The sequence below is a fragment of the Gymnogyps californianus genome, chromosome 1, assembly GCF_018139145.2.
Source record: "Gymnogyps californianus isolate 813 chromosome 1, ASM1813914v2, whole genome shotgun sequence".
In the NCBI taxonomy this organism is placed as follows: domain Eukaryota; kingdom Metazoa; phylum Chordata; class Aves; order Accipitriformes; family Cathartidae; genus Gymnogyps; species Gymnogyps californianus.
In genome coordinates this window covers 201,387,565-201,409,884 of record NC_059471.1, presented here as the reverse complement: position 1 = coordinate 201,409,884, position 22,320 = coordinate 201,387,565, and the positions used below count along the sequence as shown (strand labels likewise).

The window sequence follows — 22,320 nt, the reverse complement described above, 5'->3', positions numbered from 1 at the left end:
GTGCAGAAACTAATGCTTCAACATGGAAGTGGCTTATTTGAATTCAGTTTAAATTTTTTTTCCTTATTGATTAAAGCAAACAAAAAAATGCATATAGAGAAATGTAGTCTTGTTAGCTTGTAGAATAAGTCAGTTTAAACCACACCTCACAGTTGCAGCTACATTACAGTGTGCTGCTGACACTGCAATGTAAGGATAAGCATGAAAAAGCACACTCCCTAGCTTACACAACTTTATCAGCAAATCCTCCTAGTGTGAGTGTAGCTAAGTTAGCAGGGGAGTGCTGTTGTCAGCTCAGTTAATTATCTTTAGCATCAATCTATACTTTCCCATGCATCATCATAAAAGCTTCTTTTCCCAAAATACACTGCACCTCCACAGAAAAGTCTACCCGTGTAACCATACCAGCACAGCTATATTAGCAGAAGCTCTCTATAACAGACAAGCTGAAAAACAAATTAGTGTAACTGAATGTCCACTGAAACACCTGCAAATATAGCTCACCAGCTATCACACTAAATAAACATCTCAGGGTCTACTTTGTTCAAAACATTGCTAGTGCAAGCTACAACACTCCTAATTTTGATCAGCCAAGAACATGGCTACATTTCTACATTTCAGAACATGCAGAAACTTCCTGGGCATCCTCAATAACATATGCAGTGACTCGATTCTGAAAAATGCCCAAGAAAAATAAAAGCAAAGAGAAGAGAGAGGAGAGAGGGAGGAGAAAGAGGGGGGAGAGGAGAGAAAAAAGAAAAGCCCACAGCCCACAAACCTCTCGTTAGCTGAATACATTATTTGCCCATGCTGGCAACAGATCTCTTGCTAACTATAAATTCTTGCATACAACTTTGCATGAAACAAAACAAGTACTGCAGTAGGCTTTTTAATATTTCTTCTTGCTCTGAAGTAACAAAAATTCCCATGCAAGTGGTAACTGAAATTTTACTGCAAGTTTATACTGCAATCCCAGTGGGGCAGAGCTTAGTTAATATAGCTGCGCAGACTTTGAAATAGCTAGTTTGGATGTTTGAAGCAGTGTAACTACAGCTAAGCACAACTCAACATTAACCAACTTCCCAAGTGCTTACTTAGATTCTTGGGAGTGTTTGAAGACTATGCTAATCCGCTGCAGTAGGCGAGTCCCAGTGGTGACTGCAGTGTTGTTACACTCCTTGAATGACAGCACCTGGACACTGGCAGATCTCCTTCTCAAACACAATAAAGAGGCTGACAGCGGAATCTGTGTACGCTCTCAGCTGCCCCTGTTACATTTCTGTAACCAAAAAAGTAAGCAGGAACACTGCTAAAATACATGTTCAGACCACCTTCTCCTTCCAAGTACTGTATAGCTGTGAACTTACCTTCTTATGATACTCTGTTAATACCATTTTATAAGTCCTTTTCAAGGACACACTCTTTGTGGTTGGATCACCTTACGTGATGGGCATAAAGAATTGTACCTAAATTACCTGATGGGGTCTTGAAAAGTTCCTCTTTCCAAATCCTTTCCATCTCTAGAACCTTGGCAACACAGGTTTATGTCATCGATAAAATAAAACACAGAATAAGGAAAAAATATAACAGTGAATGGAAAGGGAATGAAAATAGTGTCCTTGCCTTCTTGAAAGTCAACAACGGAGAGGGCCCAGTCCAGCTCCAGATGACTTCAGTCCAAGGGTCTAAACCGGCTGCAGCTCTCCGCAGTAGCAGACAGAGATTTTGTGACTGTGTACTTCCAGTTCTTCTTGATACAAGTGTAGCCCCATTTGCAGGTCAGACTTATTCACATGAACAAATCAATGCAGTTATTTGTTTCCAGTTTAAAATCCTGCACCACACTAAAAACTTAAGCACAATGTAACATACACTGAATATAATGAAAACTAAATAATACAGTTAACTTTGTACTGACTTTATTATGTAATTCAATAAAACCTCCACTTCTAAAATGAACCAGAAGTTCCACATGGCTACTCCAGACTGACACAAAAGTTAAATGGCATTACTTCAGGATTCAGGTCAACTGTTACAAGGATGACAGACGGTTTAGGCTATCTAGGCTGAATCTAATTAAGTTTCCCTTTGACAAATATCAACAATGAACAAATAAAAAGAACACATAGTTTCAACATCCATATTAATGCTAATGATAGCATGTATCTTTTATGGATTTATCACTTTTTTGACTGTCACAACCAAAAGTACCTCATTTTTGTATTCTAACAGCAACAAGCCTAATTCAAATTTATCTAGCTAAGACCAAGCAAAGTTCCACTCATGACCTTGCAGGTTTCATTTTCACTTTAGCTAATAGATGTAGTTCATATTACATTATTTTTCTTGTGTATTCTATTAAAGCTGCTGATACTCAAGGTCACAATGCATTACAAAAAGCTTACAGGTCCAGAACCTGTAAGAGGGATCCTATTTAAAGGACACAAGTAGAGAAGATGATACTACCCATAGCGTATTTATCTATAAGTAGCATTGAAATTACTGGGACATGCAGCTTTTACTCGTGGACTGTGATCTAGCAAGATCTGTGAAACATTTTGTCAGTTCTTAGAAGGTAACTGCTAAAGTAAATCCCAAAGCAGGCAGAAAACTTCATTATTTTTTATTCTTAATAAATAACTTACACATGAAATACATACTAAAGAACAAATGTTGTGTTGCAGGTCAGGTCTTGTACTACATGCTGGTTTTTGAGTCAATTGTGGCAGAATATTCCTGGAACAATCTTTGACATATTGAATTAGTCTTGCATTAGGATGCAGCAAAAAACTCTGTAAGTCAGCATTGTTTTCTCAGGAGCCATACTCCAAAGAGTAACATAAAACCATACCTATTTTGTTTGAAGAAGTCATGTGTCCTTGGATCAGAATTGCTGAGAACTCTACAGATACGTATAAAGACTCTCAATCTTGTATCATCTCAAAGCACATAAATGAAGTGGATACAATAATTGGATGAGTCCAATCTTCAGGAGAACTTTAAAGCCGAGGAAGAGTAAAACCCCACCCCCCTCCCCCCAAGGTAACCGAGTAAATAATTGTAAATAATTGCAAAAAAAATAAAGTGGAAAAAAAATCTGCAGTATTTTGTTCTAAACCGGTGTTAGATCTAATTTGATTGAAATCTGTCCTCTTATCTTCAGTTAATGTCCCCTTCCACTGACATGGCAAGTTTTGCATTTCTTCCTGAAGAGTACTCTGAATTACTCTTTATGGTTAAATCAAAAAGGATTAAAGCCTGAAAACATCATACTCGGAGTACCAGGAAGTAAAAACTGACTTTATAGGAATACTTTAGCTAATGACAGACAGGAACCAAGAGCGGGTCCCTGCACCATCACAGGCTGGTACCTTACACACCACGACAAGGCCAGCGAAGGGAAGGGAAGGGAGAGGCTCCCTGGCGCCGGCGGCCTCAGCCTGGGTTTACACAGCGGCGACAGGACCCGGCCAAGGCTCCCGGCGCCGGCCCGCCGGGCACCGCCGCCGCCAGCTGCTTCCCGGCCGCCTCTCCGCCCGCCCCACGTCGGCCTCCCCACGCAGGCGAGGCCGGCCGCGGCCCTGCTGCACCGCCTACATGGCGGCAGGGGCGGACCCAGCCGCCACCGCGGCATGCCCTGCCCCAAGGTCCTTCCCCATCCGCCGCCCAGCACTCCCTCGCTGCGATTGGCCCAACCTGACCCACCCGGCAGCACTCTCACTTCTGGTTGGCTGAAACCCCCGGGCCGCCTTGAGGGGCGAATGAGGAGCGGGGTTGTTTCCTGGTCCTAAGATGGCGGCGCTCAGTCCCGTTCCTGTGGAAGGGAATGGGGGCGAGTGAAGCCTGAGGAAGCGGGTCGGGGCCGCGAGCCGCGCCGCGGGGAGGGGGATGAGGTGACGGCCGCCATGGCGAGCGACGGGGGCAGGAAGCAGTTCTGGAAGCGGAGCGGCGCGAAGGTGCCGGGCAGGTGAGAGGAGCCGCGGGAAGGTCGGGGCCCGCTGGGCGGAGGCTCTCCGCGGCGGCCGCGGGCCCGTCCCGCCGCCAGCTGGAGCACAGGGCGGCGGGGCCAGCCTCCAGCCCGGTGCTGTGGGGCTGTGGGGAGCGGTTCTGCCCAGCCCCGCCGCCGCCGCCGCGGGGCCCGTCCCGCTTCGTTCTCTCCCCGACACCGTGTTCTGTCGCCTCGGCCGCTGAGTTCAAGGGATCCTCGTAGACCCTGTGCCGGCCGTAGGGAGCGTGTCCCGCTGGGAGGTCGGTGTAGTGTCTCTCCGTTCCTCCCTCGGTTCTCTTGTTAGCTCAGAGCCGGGAGCGTTTCAGTGTTGGGCGCCTCCCGTTATCTGATCGAAGATCGCTGGTGGTGTCGGTAAGCGTTAGTTACAACTTGTATCAGAAAAGTTGTTAAATAATTATCTGAACGTGCATTCTCAGCCTGATGTCATGGTCAAAAGAGTTAACATGATTTTGGGGACGTATTCCCTGGAAGGCTTTGAATGGGAGAATATATTTGTAGCTCTTAGCAATGATGCAAGTTATGATGGGTTGTGACTTCATACAAGTTATGATATTTTGAAATACTGCACAAGAAACTGCACTTTATGGACATATAGCCATATTTTAGTTTCTGCTTGGTATTTCAAAATATCATCAACTTCTCCACTTTTTTCCTGAAGCGTGAACAGCGGACCCAGTCGTTGTATCATTGCTAAGAGCTACAAACACATTCTCCCATTCAAGATTTTTCAGGGAATACATCCTCGAAGTCACATTAACTCTTTTGACCATTACATCACGCTGGCAATGCATGTTCAGATGATTATTTAACGATAACATTCTCTGCTCCCATCCCTAAACTGTTCTCACAGTAGACTAACTCAGTTTCTTATCTCCTTTTTGTAAGAATGATGTGTATTCTTGGTTGTCAGAGAATACTAACTCTATACGTCATACCATTTACCTGAATTCAGCAAAATAATCCTCTTCATCGTTTAACTTCTTCCATTCTCAGTTACCCATAAGCACTGTCTGGCAGTGGTTTTGTTTCTCTAGTTATAAACTAACTTCTAGTCCAACTGTTTTTGTCTCTCTGAACTTCTTATTTTGTAACTTTGCTGAGTCCTTTGGGGGTAAAACACTTTTGACCCTCCTCGATTACACAGGGCCTATGAATAGTTGCAGTTAATTAATTTGTGGGCAACTGCAGGCATGTGGAAAAATGAGGACACTGTGGAGAATGTGCTTTTGGTTTTGTTTTTTTTTTTTAATTATGGAGTGGAGAGGATTGTTGTTGCTTTATATTTGAGTGGATTCCCATCATGGTCATTCATAGAGTGTCTGAAAGAAAAGGCAGATTCTGTCTGTATGCCAAAATGGAAAGTGACACCTGACCCTCACATGAGCGTAGAGCAGGAGAGCAGAGAGACTTGACCGTGGAGCGTATGGTGTACAGTTGTGTAGAAAGACTGGTGGTGGACTGACTTTTTGATTTGCATGGAATCACATAAAAATTGATAGTGTTTATAAACCACCACTCAGTCATTACTAGGGCTAATTTCACTACTGTTAATACTGCCCCTGTAGTATAAGTCTAAACCTCTTTTAAAATTTGTTATGACTGCAGTCTTTTTGGCTTGGTTCTGTCTCAGATTTACTAAGGTTAGACTTATTTATATTTATCGTCTGGAGATTGGTTTTGATTTGTCAGGAGGGCATGTTTGTCTCCTTTTATGTGGTTTTTAGTACAGGTTTAGATAGAAGTTAATGTTGCATGTGATTTGCTCCTCTTACAATCAGAGAGTTTTGTAGTAATGATTTCCATTATGAAGCCACATGTAAATCTTGATGTGTTCTCTGTGGAGTTTTTTTACTTATAAAATAGTTTTATAGCTGAAAACTGGGAGGAAATGAACTTTTAGTTTGTAGAGAGTTTTATTATTCACACAGTAACACGCTGTTTTGTAATTTTAGAGGTTGTAGTGAATAAATCGGTCTTTGGAAGCTTATTTATTTCAAAGCATTTGTTTTTAGTACTCCCATGGCTTTTATTCTCTAACATGCCATCTTTCACATTTTTCTTTAAATTTAATCAGCCTTGTACTTTAATAACAGTTAAGAATTGACTGGTTGGATTTTGGGTGACAAGGGTACATAGAAGATTAAATCTTTACAGACATTTCTTTGAGAATTTTTATTTTTTTGCAAGAGATAAATGAAGAAATGATACATCAGAAGAGAGAAAGAATTTAAAAGCAGTGTAGATTCTTATTGTGGAGTTAACTTTTTTTCCTTGTTTTAATTCTTGGTCATAAAAATAAGTCAGCCTAAGTTAGCCTAGACCTCAAAAAGAGCTCCTGTTTGGCAAATCTATGATTTTTATTAAGCTACTTTTTAGTATACACTTCAATTTCAGCTTCGTTATTTTTAGTGGTATGTGGGATTCTTTGAAATGGAAAACTGTTGGAACATTTCAGTTCTGTTTATTATTGACTGTTTATTTAATACACAGAAAAACCCCAAATGTTTTATTATTTTTGTGATAACTCTCTCTCTTTTCCTTTAGTATTCAACATGTGTATGGAGCTCAGCATCCGCCTTTTGATCCATTATTGCATGGAACGTAAGTTAACCTAATATTTAAATACTCCAGGTGATTTGGATCTCCTCTGCCTTCTCTCCTCTTTTTCTTCCCTGTTGGCTATAAAGCTTATTGTTAATGTTCCTTTTTTCAATTTTTGTCATAATCTTGACTTCTCTGTTCTACCTTCTCTTTTGTGACTTCTGGATGCTTACTATGTTGGGAGCAAAAAATCAGCTGTTCAGTTCTTACCTAACATAGATTGCCAACTTTTATTATCTGTTTGCAGTGCCTTATACATTGGAAATTGTATGGTAAATACTAATCTTAATTTAGCAGATGAAGCTTACAACTCAGATGTAAGCGGCTTTCCTATGTGCATCTTTCTGTTGATAGACTGGCTTTATTTGTCTATCTATAACAGAAGAGTCAGGTTGTGGTGTAGATCATTTTGAGGCAAAGGTGGGCATTTTGCTTGTGAGTGAGAAGACAGTAGATAGAATAGATTTTACAGTGATTTAAGAGTTTATTGTCTTAGATTGTGATTATTGGATATCAGAACACAAAGTACATGAAAATGGCAACATTATGTTAAACATCATTAGCAACCAAATAAATTTTATGCTGATAACCCACAACTAATGCAAGTGAATGATTTTTATCTCCTTATGGCTGAGGTGTTTAGCAAAATGCTGCATTCTGACAGCTTCTGCTTTTTATATTTTGCTTTATTGTCTTTTTTTTTTTTTTTTTGAAAGACAGTTTGTTTTAAGCTTTGTCAAGGACAAAGTTGTTTCTGGTTTGTTGGTAGATTTCACAGCTCCTTTGAAATGAGCATTGCTGTTAAAATGTTGGTGTATGTGAGAATTTTGGGTAAATTGTATGACCAATGAAATGAATGGCCCAAAGCGGTAAGGGCAAAAAATAATGTTAGAAGGAAAAGTATTGGCTTGAAAGGAGATTGTACTTCTAGTGGATTTTTTCAAGGGCTGGTTTGAAATGGCACAAGAAGTAAACATGTGCTAGTTAATTTTCAGATGGTACGGAGTTGAAGGCAGTTGAAATGTGTGACCTTGAGGACTGAAAAAAAAGGAATGCGATGAATTGGTTCAAAATGTGGAGTTATAAAGAGAGACCCAGTAACAAAACTAGAAGCTTATTGCTTGAAACGATGACAGAAGAGGAGAAAGACCTTGCTATTTTAGACAACGATGACAAGTTGGGCGAAAGTGTTAGTGTTGTAGCACCTGTTAGGAAAGATATTTCCTGTAATGCCTAACAGAAACATTACTGACATTGTATGAAGACTATGTGAGAACTTTTTCTGATTTCCAATTCTGGCTGCCTTGTCTTAACAGGAAAAAGGTAAACTAGCACAGGTGGAAAGACAGGGGTGGTCAGAAAGGGCAATTAAGTTAATGGCAGTAACTTTTTGTTGTTGTTGTTTTTGAGGGCAGACTGGGAAACTCTCTCAACTTTATGCCTTATTTAGCTGAAATCTGAAGGGATATGTGATTGCTCTGCATTACTGTAGGTGAGACCGAGTGCCAAGCTACGGTGGGATACTTGGTTCATCTCTGTTGTACTGCATGTTGACAGAGGGACAAAAGGTTAGGAGCTAATCAGTGTACACTTAGACTAGTAACTAGAGGAAATATCCTGCCTATGAGAAGAGCAAAGTTCTGAAGCAAATCTGTGCTGGAGTGCCTGAATGGGGAGGAATTATAGATTTAATGAGTTTTAAGGTGAGACTTGATTTGTTTATGACAGTGATTGTATTACGTGATTGCTTATGATGACTTAGGAGTAGACCTGATGACTTGGTTACTGCTCCTGTGTTGTTATGCAGCAATTGCATTGAAACGCCTGAAATCTCTACAGAAGTTCATGAAGCAAGAGGAGTGCATTGTGTCCTGTCTATCTTATAAACTATTCCAGTAGTATTCCTTTTATTTGACTTTGGGTTTTTTTATTTTGTTTTTGGGTTTTTTTTGCTTTTCTTTTTTTAAGACAAGGGAAGGAAGGATTTATTCAGCTTCTATTGTCAGTTTTTACCTGCCCTTGTTCTCAGACATATTCAGCTGTATGTTATCATGAGTGGATGTAGCAGTAACATGAGTGGAGGGAGATAAATATTTGCTACCTATATAATGTCAAACATGGACTTTTGTTTTTTTGGCCTTATCCATAGTGTTTTGCTTACTCCATTACTAGTTCTCTAAATATTGTTTATTTTTTTTAACAGCTTGATAAAAACAGGTTCAAAGCCACCTACAACTCCAGTGAAACTAAAGAAAGTCAGCACCTTCCAAGAATTTGAAAGTAACACAAGTGATGCTTGGGATCTTGGGGATGATGATGATGAACTCTTAGCAATAGCTGCTGAAAACTTAAATACAGAAGTGGTCATGGAAACGGCTCACAAAGTAATTCAGAATCACAGCAAGCTACAAGAACAGCATAAATTTCAGGAAGAACATCTACAGGAAGAAAAACAAGTAGAATCTGCAGAGCTGACTTCACCACATGCAATTGATAATAGGCTTGTTAAATCAGTCAGTGAAGGTCATACATCAAGTTCATCAGGTATGTTAAAAAATGAAAAAGTTGTTGAAAATCAAATAAGGAGAGCTATAATATTTGCCTTTTAAGACATTAACCCCTTCCCAACCTTTTCTTAATACCACAGGAAAGTATTATTAATCAATATTGATTTATCTGAGAGAGATACTGCATGCCATACTAAACAGTAAAGCATGTGTGTGAGAAGTACATGGGTGAGGGAAGAATAACTGAACTTTTTTGTTTTCAGCTTTAACACATCCTCAGTTTTGGAAGGAAGTTGCGCTAAGGAAGTTGCGCTATTGAATGTATTTTAATGGTTAACTGCACCAAGATATATGCAATTAAGAGTATTCCTACTATTGTGAAAAATTGTTATTAAAATGCTACTGTGTAAAGTATGTTGAAAAACTGGAGAAAACCATGCATGCGGACTGGGAAGTTCATCCTCATGTGATCTGGTCTGTGTTTTATGTGTAAGCTTTAAAGTAACCAATTGCAATGATCTCCTCCCCTCCCCCCCTTTTTTTTTTTTTAGAATGGTGAGGGGGATAGAAACAGCTTTCAGTAGCACAGAGGTTTTACAAATCAATTAGCCTTACTGTTAGTATGATCTCTAATTGATGTGTCTTAATTGTGGAATACTGCTTGGAAGAAGAATGCTCCTCCTGCTAAATCCAAGTCATTCGAAGTCCAAACTTGTGCTATATTGGAGTTTACATTTCTCCACAACATAATTCTATTTTAAATTTATAAATTAAATTCAAGTTATTAGTAGCCTTCTCACTAGCTGAGGCTAACTGTTATGCTTCTTTTTCCCTTCAGATAATGCTAGTGAAAATCCTTCCATGCAGAGATCACAGTCCCTTCCACAAACTTCCACACCTCCCTTGGTGAGTGGAATGGTAGACTATAATGCCTCAGTTACTCCTGCATTAACTGAAAGAGAAGCATCCCGATTAGACAAATTTAAACAGCTACTTGCTGGCCCCAATACAGATCTTGGTGAGTATTTCTTATAGGAGCTATGAATTATGTCTAAATTATTCTTTAACTATAGAATTTTCATGTTTGATGTACTGTTCTGCCTGATGGTTTGGTTAGGATCTAATACTTTAAACATTTAGAATTGATCTTGCAAAAGAAAGACAGAATAAAATTGGATGCTTGTAGTATTCATGCTTGTAATATGCAATTTGCATACATCCTACTAATATGCAGGGTGTTAGGTGGCTTCTTGTTCTTTTCTTTCTTACATTATTTCTTCCTGCTGGACTAATCTCTGGAGAAAAAACTAAGTATAATTAGCTGTGTTTAGTGTTAGTGCCTGATAATGGAACAGCATGGAGTATAAGAATGATTCTCATGCTTAAAAATATGAATGTGAAAAACGATGAGGCATGGAAGTTGTTGTGGTTTAACCCCAGCCAGCGACTAAGCACCACGCAGCTGCTCCCTCACTCCTCCCTGCTCCCAGTGGGATGGGGAGGAGAATCGGGGAAAAAAAGGTAAAACTCGTGGGTTGAGACAAGAACGGTGTAATAACTAAAGTAAAATATAACACTAACAATAATGATAATGAAATATAACAATAATAATGAAAAGGAATATAACAAAAAAAAAAGAAAAAAAAAGGGAAAAAAAAGAAATAAAATCCAAGGAAAAAAAAACAGTGATGCACAATGCAGTTGCTCGCCACCCGCTGACCGATGCCAGAGCAGTGATCTGCCCCTCCCAGTCAACTCCACCCAGTTTATATACTGGGCATGACATTCTGTGGTATGGAATATCCCTTTGGCTAGTTCGGGTCAGCTGTCCTGGCTGTGTCCCCTCCCAGCTTCTTGCACACCTGCTTGCTGGCAGAGCATGGGGAACTGAAAAATCCTTAACTTAAGATAAACGCTACTTAGCAACAACTAAAACCATCAGTGTGTTATCAACATTATTCTGACATTAAATCCAAAACACAGCACTGTACCAGCTACTAAGAAGAAAATTTACTCTATCCCAGCCGAAACCAGGACAGAAGTATTGGTGCTTGTCTACTCAGTGAGCATTCTTCATGTTCACAGACTGATACAGTAGTTCTGTGTCTCATCTGTGAATGCTGACAACATGTTAATGTGAAAACAAATGTATTGTCAGATGACTTGGCTGTTCCCTTTGTGCCCTGGATTTTAGCTGCTGAATAGTAAATACAAGTGCTGAGAGGGTATCACAGAATCAAATGGCTTTGTATCCCAAGTGAAAAATCTGGAGCAAGTAGAAATAGTACACTGCATTTGGAGAACTTGACTGGTCACTTAGAAGTAGGAGTTTATGTCAAAATAATTAATAAAGAAAATTACTTTGAGTTAGACCATTCTGGAAGATATCTACAGGAAACTCTTATGGAAGGAAGTAGAAACTGCATGTTTGTAGTTCTTGAATTGACACTTTCCTGCCCTGTAGTTGTTATGAGACTTCTTCAATATAGTATAGTCCAAGTTGTGGCTTCCCCCCCCCCCCCCCCCTTCTTTCTGTGCTGTGTCTTATTGTGAGATTGATGTTAGCAAAGTAGAACTATGGAAACAATACTAACTAGATGAGACTTAACACTTCAGTGAGTTATAGGACATTCTTGTAAATGCAACTGTGAATAAACTCTGAGGTGTTAAAACAAATTACATATTTTATATAAGGTTGAAAATGATAATCAAATATCACTTTTTCTCCGTTTGATCTAACATGTTATGAGCTATGTGATTGTGACTGACATGAAAACTCATAACTTTTAAGAATGTTGTAATGTTAGAAATGTTTGTTACATAAGGTTACAAAGTCAGAGGGAAGAAAAGTTTAATTTAAACCTATCTATTTTACTTTTGCTGTCTAATTAGATGGGAATACTTTCCCAGTAAATAAAATTTAGGGATTAAAGTAAAATACTTTGGAAGGGAGTGAAAGAAAATTTCCACTCATATTAGGAGTGCAGTCACCCTGACTGTAGTGGGAGTTTAGTCAATATTATTTAAACAAACTGGGTTTTTTTTTCCCCCCCTATTGAACTTTCTAAATCTCACACAGAAATATACATAGGAATATGAAATTTGAGTATGTTGCTCTTGAAACTATTAAAATGTGAAAAATATCTAATAAGCTCTCAGTGTTCTTTCTGGTAGATACCACTAAATAATGCCTTTTCCATGTCTGTTTGTAGGAAGCTTGTTCTTTCTCTTGGTGTACAAACTGTAATGAATACAGAATTTGAAGTTGTGTAATTTAGAATTTTAAGTCCAGTTTTGATTTTTTCATACAAATATTTTGACTTTTGTATGTGGGATATATTCAGTAGCATTTCCTAATATATCTATAAATAATACCTGATTTTTCTTAGTGAAAGAAATGAACTCTTTATTGATGACATGCAAACTCTTGATGATCATGAAGCTATTAGTGTGTGATCATATGTGATGGTAGTGCTCAGACTACATTATAAGTATATATCAGGGAAAGTGTGTGTGTGCATATATACATATGCAAAAATGTATGTGGATATGACCATATGTACAGTTCATCAGAATCTGGTGTGTGCATGTGTGTATGCATTTTTGGGAGATGTTTGGTTTAGCTCCATGTTACAATGAAGAATATGTTTAAAAAGGAATCTTGATTTATAATGATAGTAGTAGCCTGGGAAACTGTTGTGGGTTGTGTGTGGTGGTTTGTTTGGGGTTTTTTGTTGTTTTTTGTGGGTTTTGTTTTGTTTTTCTCTTCAGAGTAATACTGAAAATGGACTAAGGTAGAACTAGGTAACAGGCTCCAAGCTAAGTGTGTGTGTGTGTGTGTGTGTGTGTGTGTGTGTGTGTGTGTGTGTGTGATGCTGTGGTATGTGTGGGTCTTTGTTTTGTGTTAGATCCACAGATAGTTGGGTTTTGTTTGTCACGATGAATTGAATTAGTGAGTAGTTGTCTTGGAAACATTTTAGCAAATATTTCTGTTCATTTCTGCATGTAGTAGTGTTAGTTTTGCTTGGAAGTAGTCATAGCAGAAGTAAAGTATTTCTGTTGACTTTGTTTTCTTGATATAGTTTTGCATATTGTTCAAAGAGATTATGTGATGAGTCCTTTCAAAGCAATATAAAAATAAGTTAATCTGTTCCAGTTCCACAATGTCATGCACATTTTCAAGTCAAGGCTTTTCTCTTATCATAATGTGAGAAATCAACATAGACTAAGAACAGAAAGTAGTACAAATGATCTTGAAATCCTTTCAGTAACACTTGAGTAGTCATTATCCTATAAAGATGGTGTAAAATGTGATGTTAGTCTTGTACGTCAATTAGAGGTTGTGAAAGAGTGTGTTCTTTCACAAGAAAACTCAAAAAGATGGATTATGCATATAAATTTGGAAGTGAAGATTATTTTAGCCATTGAAGTTCCCTAATAGATTTTGGAGTTGGGTTTGGTCCATAGGTTGGATATTGTGAAGTTATGGAAATAGGTAGGTTCTATCAACCCCATCAAACTATACACTGAGAAAAATAATATACCAGGTATAGACTGCAATTGGAATATGAATCCACTGGTAAATACTACATAAATATATAATGGCAGAGCCATTCTCAAAGTTTCTGTGTACAGTTTTATCCAGCAGATGCTTACATACACAAATAGTTATTAGTGAGGCACAGTCTGAGAACATGAACTAGGAAAGGAAGAAAAAAAAGCCACCCCAGAATTCTCAGAAGATAAAAGAATTAATTCTTTTAGGTTACTTAACTCTTATTTATGAATAAAGAGCCTATTTCTGTGGCTCAAAAGTGCCCTTAACTCATTTTTAATATTTTGTAGAGCTGAACTAATAAGCTCACTCTTGTAATTTATAATTGCCCTTGTAGTTGTTCTGAGTCTTCCCTTAAGCGCTTGTAACACACTTTATTTCTCTGTCCTGCAGGCATTTTTGTTGTTTGCATGATAAACAGATGCAAATAATATGCCTTATTTCCATTTGGCACTTTTTATTTGACTATTGCTGTGCTGTTATTACCTCTAATATAAGTGGGGAAAGTATAATGTGAATTAGATGTCAAGAGTAGTTAGCTATATGAAAAAAACCCCAGTTCCTATAGAGATGTTACTTGTAGGTATATGATTTGTGCTGCAGGAGAGAGGTATTCAAGAGCCCTGACAGTATACCTTCAAGTAGTAATATAATGCAAAGAATGGGGAGATAATCTCATAAAGTTAAAATTACAGAATGAAAGCTGCTGAACAAGCTGAACCATGTTACGGGAAGAAATGTGGACTGGTAGAAGGCGCCTGTTGTAAGAAGCAGTTTTGGTTGGAGAGGGACTTGAGGACTGACCCCTGTCAATTAAGATCGTATTGAGGTGTACTGGGTGCAAATTCAGGAAGCAGGATAGGACTGGAGATAGCAGTACAGCTGTGTTTCTTAGACAGCTGCAGAGTAGACTGTAGGGCCTATGTGCCTGCATAGCCTCCCACTCCTGGTACTGCATGCCGGGTTATTCAGAGAGAACAATTTACGCTAGTTGTTTTGTGCAATCAACCTGTGCTTATGCTTGCCTTGCAGTCAATTTGATGTAGATTCACTTCATTTCAGGCCTTGTCTTTCCTTGTAATGGACCTTGCGTTACTGAATGAAGATGGGCTCTGTGCTTGCAGAATCTTTTGCCAACAATTGGTTGCTTTAAGAGGAGGGGAGGGGACAGGACTTTAACAAAGCAGCATAGGGACAGTGTCTCTGAGAAGAAATTTCTCTTTCCTTCAACAGACCACTGTTGACATATTTAAGAGGGACAGTACTGCTATGTCTATCACACTTCCAATTTAAGTTTAATTCCCTTAAATCTGTTAGACTTGTGTTTTTATGTAGTCTTGTACAATGTTTTAGGGAGCTGTTTACTGTGCAAACACAATGTAAGCAAACTATGTTGATAAAATCAGACTGACTTATAACAACAAACAAGTTATCTCGAACTTATAACCTCAGCATAGCAGATATATGATGGGTTTTGTAATATCAATTTAAAGAATAGCCCATTAAAGCACTTCCTTAACTCACTCTTTATCTTCAAATCAACTAATTTTCTGCTTTTTTTACACACATACAGCTAATCAGTATGTAATTGGATGTCAGAAACATGTTTATTTAAATCAAACACCAACCAACAGTAAGCTTGGTGTACTGTGTTGTCTTAATAAAGCCTCATAACATGGTAATGCTACCGTTATGCAACATAGCATGTGTATATCAAATTTTTCAGAGTCAAAACAACTCATTTCTTAAGATGTAAAGTTGTTCTGCATGTTAAGCTGATTTTTCTTTCTACTTAGTCACAACATATTGCAAGTTGAACAAAAGAACATATTGAAGTTTTAGCGTACTACCTTGGTAAAAATAAAAGAAGGCCCTGTAAAAGCACCTATGGAAATGGTAAAGCATTCCTATCTTAAATTTACTCATATTGCTGTATCCTATATTCACCTTCAAAAGCTCTGTTTCATTGCACCTTTTTTAAACTCATCTATTTCTATTACTCATTCTAACAAAATCTCTAAAAAGAAAAACTTTGCAGAGAGCACCACAAGCTGCGGAGTGGGGTACTGTCTCTTAGCCAGTCCTTTGCTATAGAAGTAGTAGATAAGGTTGTGAAGTCTTACAGAACATGTAAAGAATAGCTGAACCTTTGATTAATCTGATGGCAAAAATTAATTCCGTAATTTTACAGGAATTACAAATGGTGTAATCTCAGATTCTCGTAACAATAGCTGGTTGCCTCTGTGTACTGTAATAAAAGAATTCTAGGGTGGTTCTCTAGAAATTAAATTTAGAAAGAAAACGTACTAGATGTGTCTCTTTTTCCCATCACAGTGGTTATCTGTACTGTTGCAGCAACTTGAAATGTAGGATTTTCCTATTTGTGCTTACAGTTGTTTATACATTCTAGATGTATATTAAACCTGACTAAACATAGTAATTATCTTTTATTTATGGTTCATAAATATAGTAGTCTGTAACAGCAATCTGTTATGTCCTTTAAAACTCTTTGTCAAACTGATGGTATTGAAAAGTTTCAATAAATTTACAAAATGCATTAATTGAAATGAACTTGATGAATTTTGTTCCCAGCTTCATTAATTTATCTGCACTGAACTGCATAGCGATTTATCTCTATGCTCCTGATCCATCCATGTCATTTAGAATTTTATTGCCCCCTGTAGTTTTGAATTATCTATAGTTGATCACGTTAGTGCTTATTCTTCTTCCAGTTCATTGGTATATAGTATAAAGTGAACATTTGTCCTACCGCTGCTTCATGTGACATGCCATTAGTCATATCTATCTTTTCAAACTATTGTCATCGAAAGGTGTCCTCTCTGATTCCTGTTCTGTTCTAGTTAGCTTGTTATCTGCAAAACATGCATGCCTTTTCAGCTAATAAACAAGACTAATAAAAAAAGGTCATTACTCTACCAGTAGGCTTTGAAAGGTCTTTTTTTTAAACTAAAAATCTTCTGAAAGAAATCAGTGCTAAATATCCATAAATGGTTCCTTATATTAATTGCATTTTGCAGGATTAGTATTTTGTCTTCCTTTTTTCTATGGCTTGGTCTCATAACTTCTGGTTTCACGTAATAATCAGCATTTATTCAGATTACTGCTTTAGTGGGATATTTCAATTTAAAGGTATTAATTTATTATTTTTCATTGTAACTAGGTGATAATAGGTTCTTGAAACAATTTTGAGAGGATTTTGCATAGTTTGTCTCCGGAGAGTGTATTTCTCTTCTTTTGTAAAGATATTTGATTGACATAGTCATTGCATTACATAATAAGTGTTGACATTTTTAACTAGTTTGCTCTGTATTGGACCAGTGTTTAAAATTTTTTTTTTAGTAAACTTTTTATTTTCTTCCAATTTTTCCTCTCTGTTTTCTGTACCTTCTCTGATCTCAGGTTTTCAGTGTTTGTGGTTTTTTTTTTTTTTCAGTTCCTCTTTTATACCTCTCTTTCCTTGTATTTAAACTACCAGTTAAAATAATTAATGTAGTAATTTGGGACTGCTCTCAATCCACTCATCCCCCAACCTGTGCTGATACTGGTGATTGCCCCGACCCAGGTGCAGGACCTTACACTTGGCCTTGTTGAACTTCATGAGGTTTGCCTGGGCCCAATCCTCAAGCGTATCAAGGTCCCTCTGGATGGCATCCCTTCCCTCTAGCGAATCAACTGCACCACTCAGCTTGGTGTCATCTGCAAACTTGCTGAGGGTGCACTCGGTTCCGCTGTCCATGTCATTGATGAAGATATTAAATAGTATTGCTCCCAGTATGGACTCTCAAGGGACACCACTCGTTACTGGTTTCCACTGTAACTCTTTGGACGTGGCCATTCAGCCAATTCCTTATCCATCTAACAGTCCATCCATCAAACCCATATCTCTCCAATTTAGCGGCAAGAATGTTGTGGGAGACTATATCAAAGGCCTTACAGAAGAACTGTAGTTGGAATCTATACCTTCAAGTAGAAAAAAAAATGTAGATTTGCACTGTTTTCTTTTAGAAAGGATTTGTTAATTTTGCCTTGAGCAAAGACTCCTTCCTGTTCCAGGTTCCAAGCACCACCTATCATTGAATTAAGTTTTTATTGCAAAAAAAAAAAAAAAAGACTAAGATGGAACAGCTGCAGATCCTATTAACAAACAAAGTAATCTTGCCCTTTTCTTAGTTCTGAAAAAGCAGCCTGTACCCTAAATCTTTGCCTTTTTTTTGGTCAGGAGCTTTGGTAGTCAAGTATGACTCGGTTAACGAATGAATATGGGACATTGTGGACTACACAGAAGAGCCCTAGTTCCGAGGTTCTGGACCTCTTTCAGGAAGTACTTGCCTATAAATCAAGGATCTCTTATCTGATTTTTGTTAATAGTAATTGCAGCAGCGTGGCATAGAGAGTAAAACTGTTGTTGTGCTGAAGTCCTCCACAGAGAGCATTCTAGGTTAAAACCGTTGATCTGAACATGTGCTCTTAGCACAGTCTTTAAAACTCTCACGTTGCACTCATGGCAGTAGGTTCCTTTCAGCAAGAGTGGAGTTCTGTACTAATTCTGTTTCCAAATGGGTTTGGATATAGAGCATTACAGTGGGACCATAAGTTCAGCTATATGCAAAGGGATTACTGTTAAAAAAAAAAAAAAAAAAATCCCCAAGTTATCATCCAAATTCCTGTGTACACACAAGGTACACACACCTTGGTAGTTACCACTGATAATTGAAAAAAAATGGGAATTAGACAGCATTCTACTACAAATTGCAAAAGTCATCAATTAAAAGTTTTTTCATGTCAGTTAAAGTTTTAGCAGAGTTTTTAAGAGATCATATACCCCTCATTGTATTGATTTGTGATCAGGTGTTCAAAAATCATCTTTAAGCCTGAGCCATGTGGTGGACAGTACAATTCAGAGGGATATTTTACTCTGGATGAGCTGGGAGAAAGAAAGGTACTATATGATGATGTATTCTTGTAGTTTTTTTTTTTTTTTTAATTTGTTTTTCTTTGGTGTGCTGTCTCCCTTTCTTTCCTGATAGCATCATGAAAGTTGAACTTAAACAGACACTACGTGAAATCTGCATTATCACAGTAAAAGAGACTTGAGTGAGAAGTTCAGTGTTCCCTGTGGTAGTCATAGACTATCCGAGGGAGCAGCCTCTCCGGCTTCCCACACCATTGTGCAGATGACACAGAGGGGGAGGAACTTACTAGGAATGTCACCAGCAAGGCTATTGAGAACTTTGATTTTTCTATGGGCCCTGAAGCTTTTGAACATCAAGATTAGCAATTTACGTGTTGTAATGAGTAGCACATCCTGCTCGTAAGTCAGTTTACCAAGGCTCAAGGAAGTAGTATTCATCCTGTGTGTTTTCTTGCCACCATCTCTTTCACTGTTAAAAAAATAGAAACTTAAGTCATAGTTACTTCATTAGCAGGAAGTCCAGAGCTGGAAGATATATATAAAAATATATATATAAAGCAGTTATTGCCTGGGAAGGTAATCACAGTAGAGCGTATTTCACTATGTATGTTTGTGCTATGCTGCCTTCCTGATACTGATCATTGGTTAGATATGCCCTCACATGTCTTTTAGCAATAATGGACAACTACTCTGGAGATGTAATGCATGTTTGCAGTTAACTGAGAAAACCTTACGTGGATTAGAGGTTATGGGCTAGCCTTTTACAGGAATTTAGTGTAATAGAGGTGGGAAATTAGGGAAAAGCTTTTAAACCCTATCCTGAATACAAAAAAAATTGTAGCTCTTACTGTTTTAATTATGAGTCTTTAGTCCAATGACTGTATTGGAAATATTTTCAGTTTAGGTGTAGATGAAGTTCTTTGACAGCTAGGTGGTTTTTTTTGGTTAATGCTGACAACTAAAATAAGAGCAAAAGGATTTCTCGTTGTACATACTAGCAATTTTTCATTTTTTGTGAACCGTGAGCTAAGTTCAGCTTCTCCACCTCCCTTAGCGCTTGACCACAAACTGAAATTCAGGCTTGTTTCCTGTCTTTCCAAATCCATGAAACATTTAGGAGGAGTGCACTACAGTCCCAGTAGTCTTCTCGCTTTGAGTTCATCAGCAGACGTTAGCTCTCCTTAGAGGCAGGAAATACTAAAATGTCAAATGCCTGAAAGTGGCATGGAATTCACTATATTAATATGAACAGAAAGAGCCAAATTCAGTAGTTGAAAGGCAATCTGTAAACTGTATTGGATGACCAAGTCAATTTATTCTTTTTGCAAGATTGCCTGCTTTTTTATTTGACTTTCCCAAGCTCAACTTTGAATGCATATGGAGGAAGTGATCCAAGAGCAGAACTGTAGCTCGTTAGGTGTATTCCATGTGAAATTCTTTGCCTGATCAGGATCCTCTTTATTCTGTACATCATGAAGCTTATCAGCAGCTTTCCTCCTAAGCCAATGATATTGAGGGAAATTATAAAAAGAAAGGAAGTCTTTGCATTTCTTAGGTGATAAATAAATGTACATTGTAGGTAGACTTACTGGTTTTGGTTTTTGTGTTAATGGGGGAAGCTCTCTAGTACTAGCTCTTGTGAACAATTGCATGCATTTTGTGCCTCAGTAATCTAGACATGTATCTAGTAATCCTGATTATTTTAGTTGTGCCTTTCTTGTACTATAGTGTCACTATGAAGCACCAGTGTCAGATTGCATTTTTGAATGTAGATATTGCAATAGTGGTTTTTTTTTTTTTTTAAATCTGTTTTGTAGGAGTCTTTTCTTAATAACATGAAGCTTTAATATTATAATAAGTAAATTTATGCCTTGGTTATTTGTTCCAAATGCATATGAATATTTAAAAAAAAAAAGGTATGGGGGGGATGGAACACAGCTGACGTTGTCCAAAAGTAAATAATTATTACTTGGCTCTTCACTTAAAAACTGGATCTTTCTTGTCATTGGTTAACAGACTGCAAAATTCCATCTTCTCCCCAATCAGGAGAAATAAGTACTGCCTGTTATTTCTAAATAAGTGGGAAAATTGTCTCCTTTAATTAACTGGTACTGTAAGTGGTATTTCCTATTTTCTCTATTTCTGTATAGAGAAATACCTTAGTTCTACTTGGAAGGTTTGTTAGAGATTGTTTGAATGGCTTTAATGTAAAAATAAAACCAATTGATGATGCATAGAAATTGAATGTTGCAGGAGAACTATGAAAAACTACAATGCCATTTAAAATCTTCTGCTGGCATAGTTGTTCTCCATTACTTCATAATTTACATTGTTGGCTTCACTTGTTGCAATTCTTTCTTAAGCAGTTTTATTAATCTTCCTTTTGCTTTAGTTTTCCTAGTCTTCTGTTCACTTGCTTTGTCATACCTTCTAACACCAACCTCATCTACTTCTGCTTCTCTGACTTTCTACGTGAAATAGCGGACAAGATGTACTTCCCTGCTCTTTTCTAGCAAAGGTCCTGAAAAGGGTCTTACCCTCTATTAACAACATTGGATTGGTCTTTATTTCTTGTTTTCTGCATGCATTCAGAATAACTCTTTGTTCCATTGAGAAGATTAAGGGCAGTGTTTGCTTAAAAAAATTTTAATGAAGTGCCTAACAGAGCTATTATTCATTTTGGAAACCAGTTGCTGTGGTTGCCATAGTAATAACAAGCCCTCTATTAAAGCTGTTTTCTATATGTACTGCCTGTATTATAACATGCTGTTGGGGGAGCTGCAGTTCTGTGAATCTATGCTCTTGAAAGAATTTTCCAGCTTTGTATAGTTAAATTATCCAAGGAATTTATGTTATAGGAACATAAAACATGTAAATCTAGTTTTATCATATCTATCGTGGAGTTGTTCACGCAGGCCATCACTTCATGTAGCTGTTTACAGTAATCTCAATGAAATAACAGCTGTATCAAAAATGAATAATGCATACAGAGAAATTTTGAACTCCTTTAATATTTCTTATATTTTATTTATTTGTAACTGATAGAATGATGAGCTTGTAGTTGCAAGAAAAATACTTGTAGACTTGGTTGTTTCCCCTCGTGTGTTTTAGGTGTAATGGGTAATAGCTCTAGTAATAGCTCGTGGGGTTAGAAAGCTGGTAAATTGATGGCATGTTTTCATTGTAGGATGCTCCATGAAATATTTATGGAATATGAAGAATCTTTAAATCTACTGCAGTAAAAGGATACTGTCCTAAGATTTCTTTTAGAATAATTGCTTTAAACCTTTTCTTCTTCAGAGAGAAGAAATGTATATCTGAATGTATTGTAGTAAACCAGATAAAACAAATTTTTCCAAAATTAAATGAATTCTATCGATCTGAAGCATTTACACACCACATTATCCCTTCATAATAAGATATCCTAACCCAACAATGTTTCTGCAAAAAATAAATGCAATCTCCTGAGCAGAAGTGACAATTGGCTAGTGCTAGCAAATGGGGATATTTGTGGTCTAAAATCTATGGGGATTTATAAATATTTTGATACTTATTGGGCACAGAATTATGTAAAATAGTGATACAACTGAAAGACAGAGTAGGAATTGGAGTTCAAACTGTTGCTTCAGAAAGTATCCTTTCAATCTGGGACAGAGTTTATAGACAAGGTTTTACAAATACTGTTTTTGGATCTGGCTAATTTCAGCTCTGAATC

General features: G+C 37.7%; 1 protein-coding gene across 4 annotated transcripts in view; it reads left to right on the top strand.

Moving 5' to 3' along the window:
• The first annotated feature begins 3,905 nt into the window (after window positions 1–3,905).
• The window catches only part of TBC1D22A (TBC1 domain family member 22A), a 202,458-nt gene continuing 184,043 nt past the window's right edge, over window positions 3,906–22,320 (top strand). For 2 of the 4 annotated variants that reach the window (XM_050914797.1, XM_050914795.1), the window contains exons 1-4: window positions 3,906–3,967; window positions 6,554–6,610; window positions 8,814–9,154; window positions 9,956–10,135. In XM_050914797.1, coding sequence (XP_050770754.1) covers window positions 3,906–3,967; window positions 6,554–6,610; window positions 8,814–9,154; window positions 9,956–10,135 — 640 coding nt within the window. The remainder of the gene's footprint in view (window positions 3,968–6,553; window positions 6,611–8,813; window positions 9,155–9,955; window positions 10,136–22,320) is intronic. The other 2 variants (XM_050914805.1, XM_050914810.1) reach the window with 2 other exon arrangements.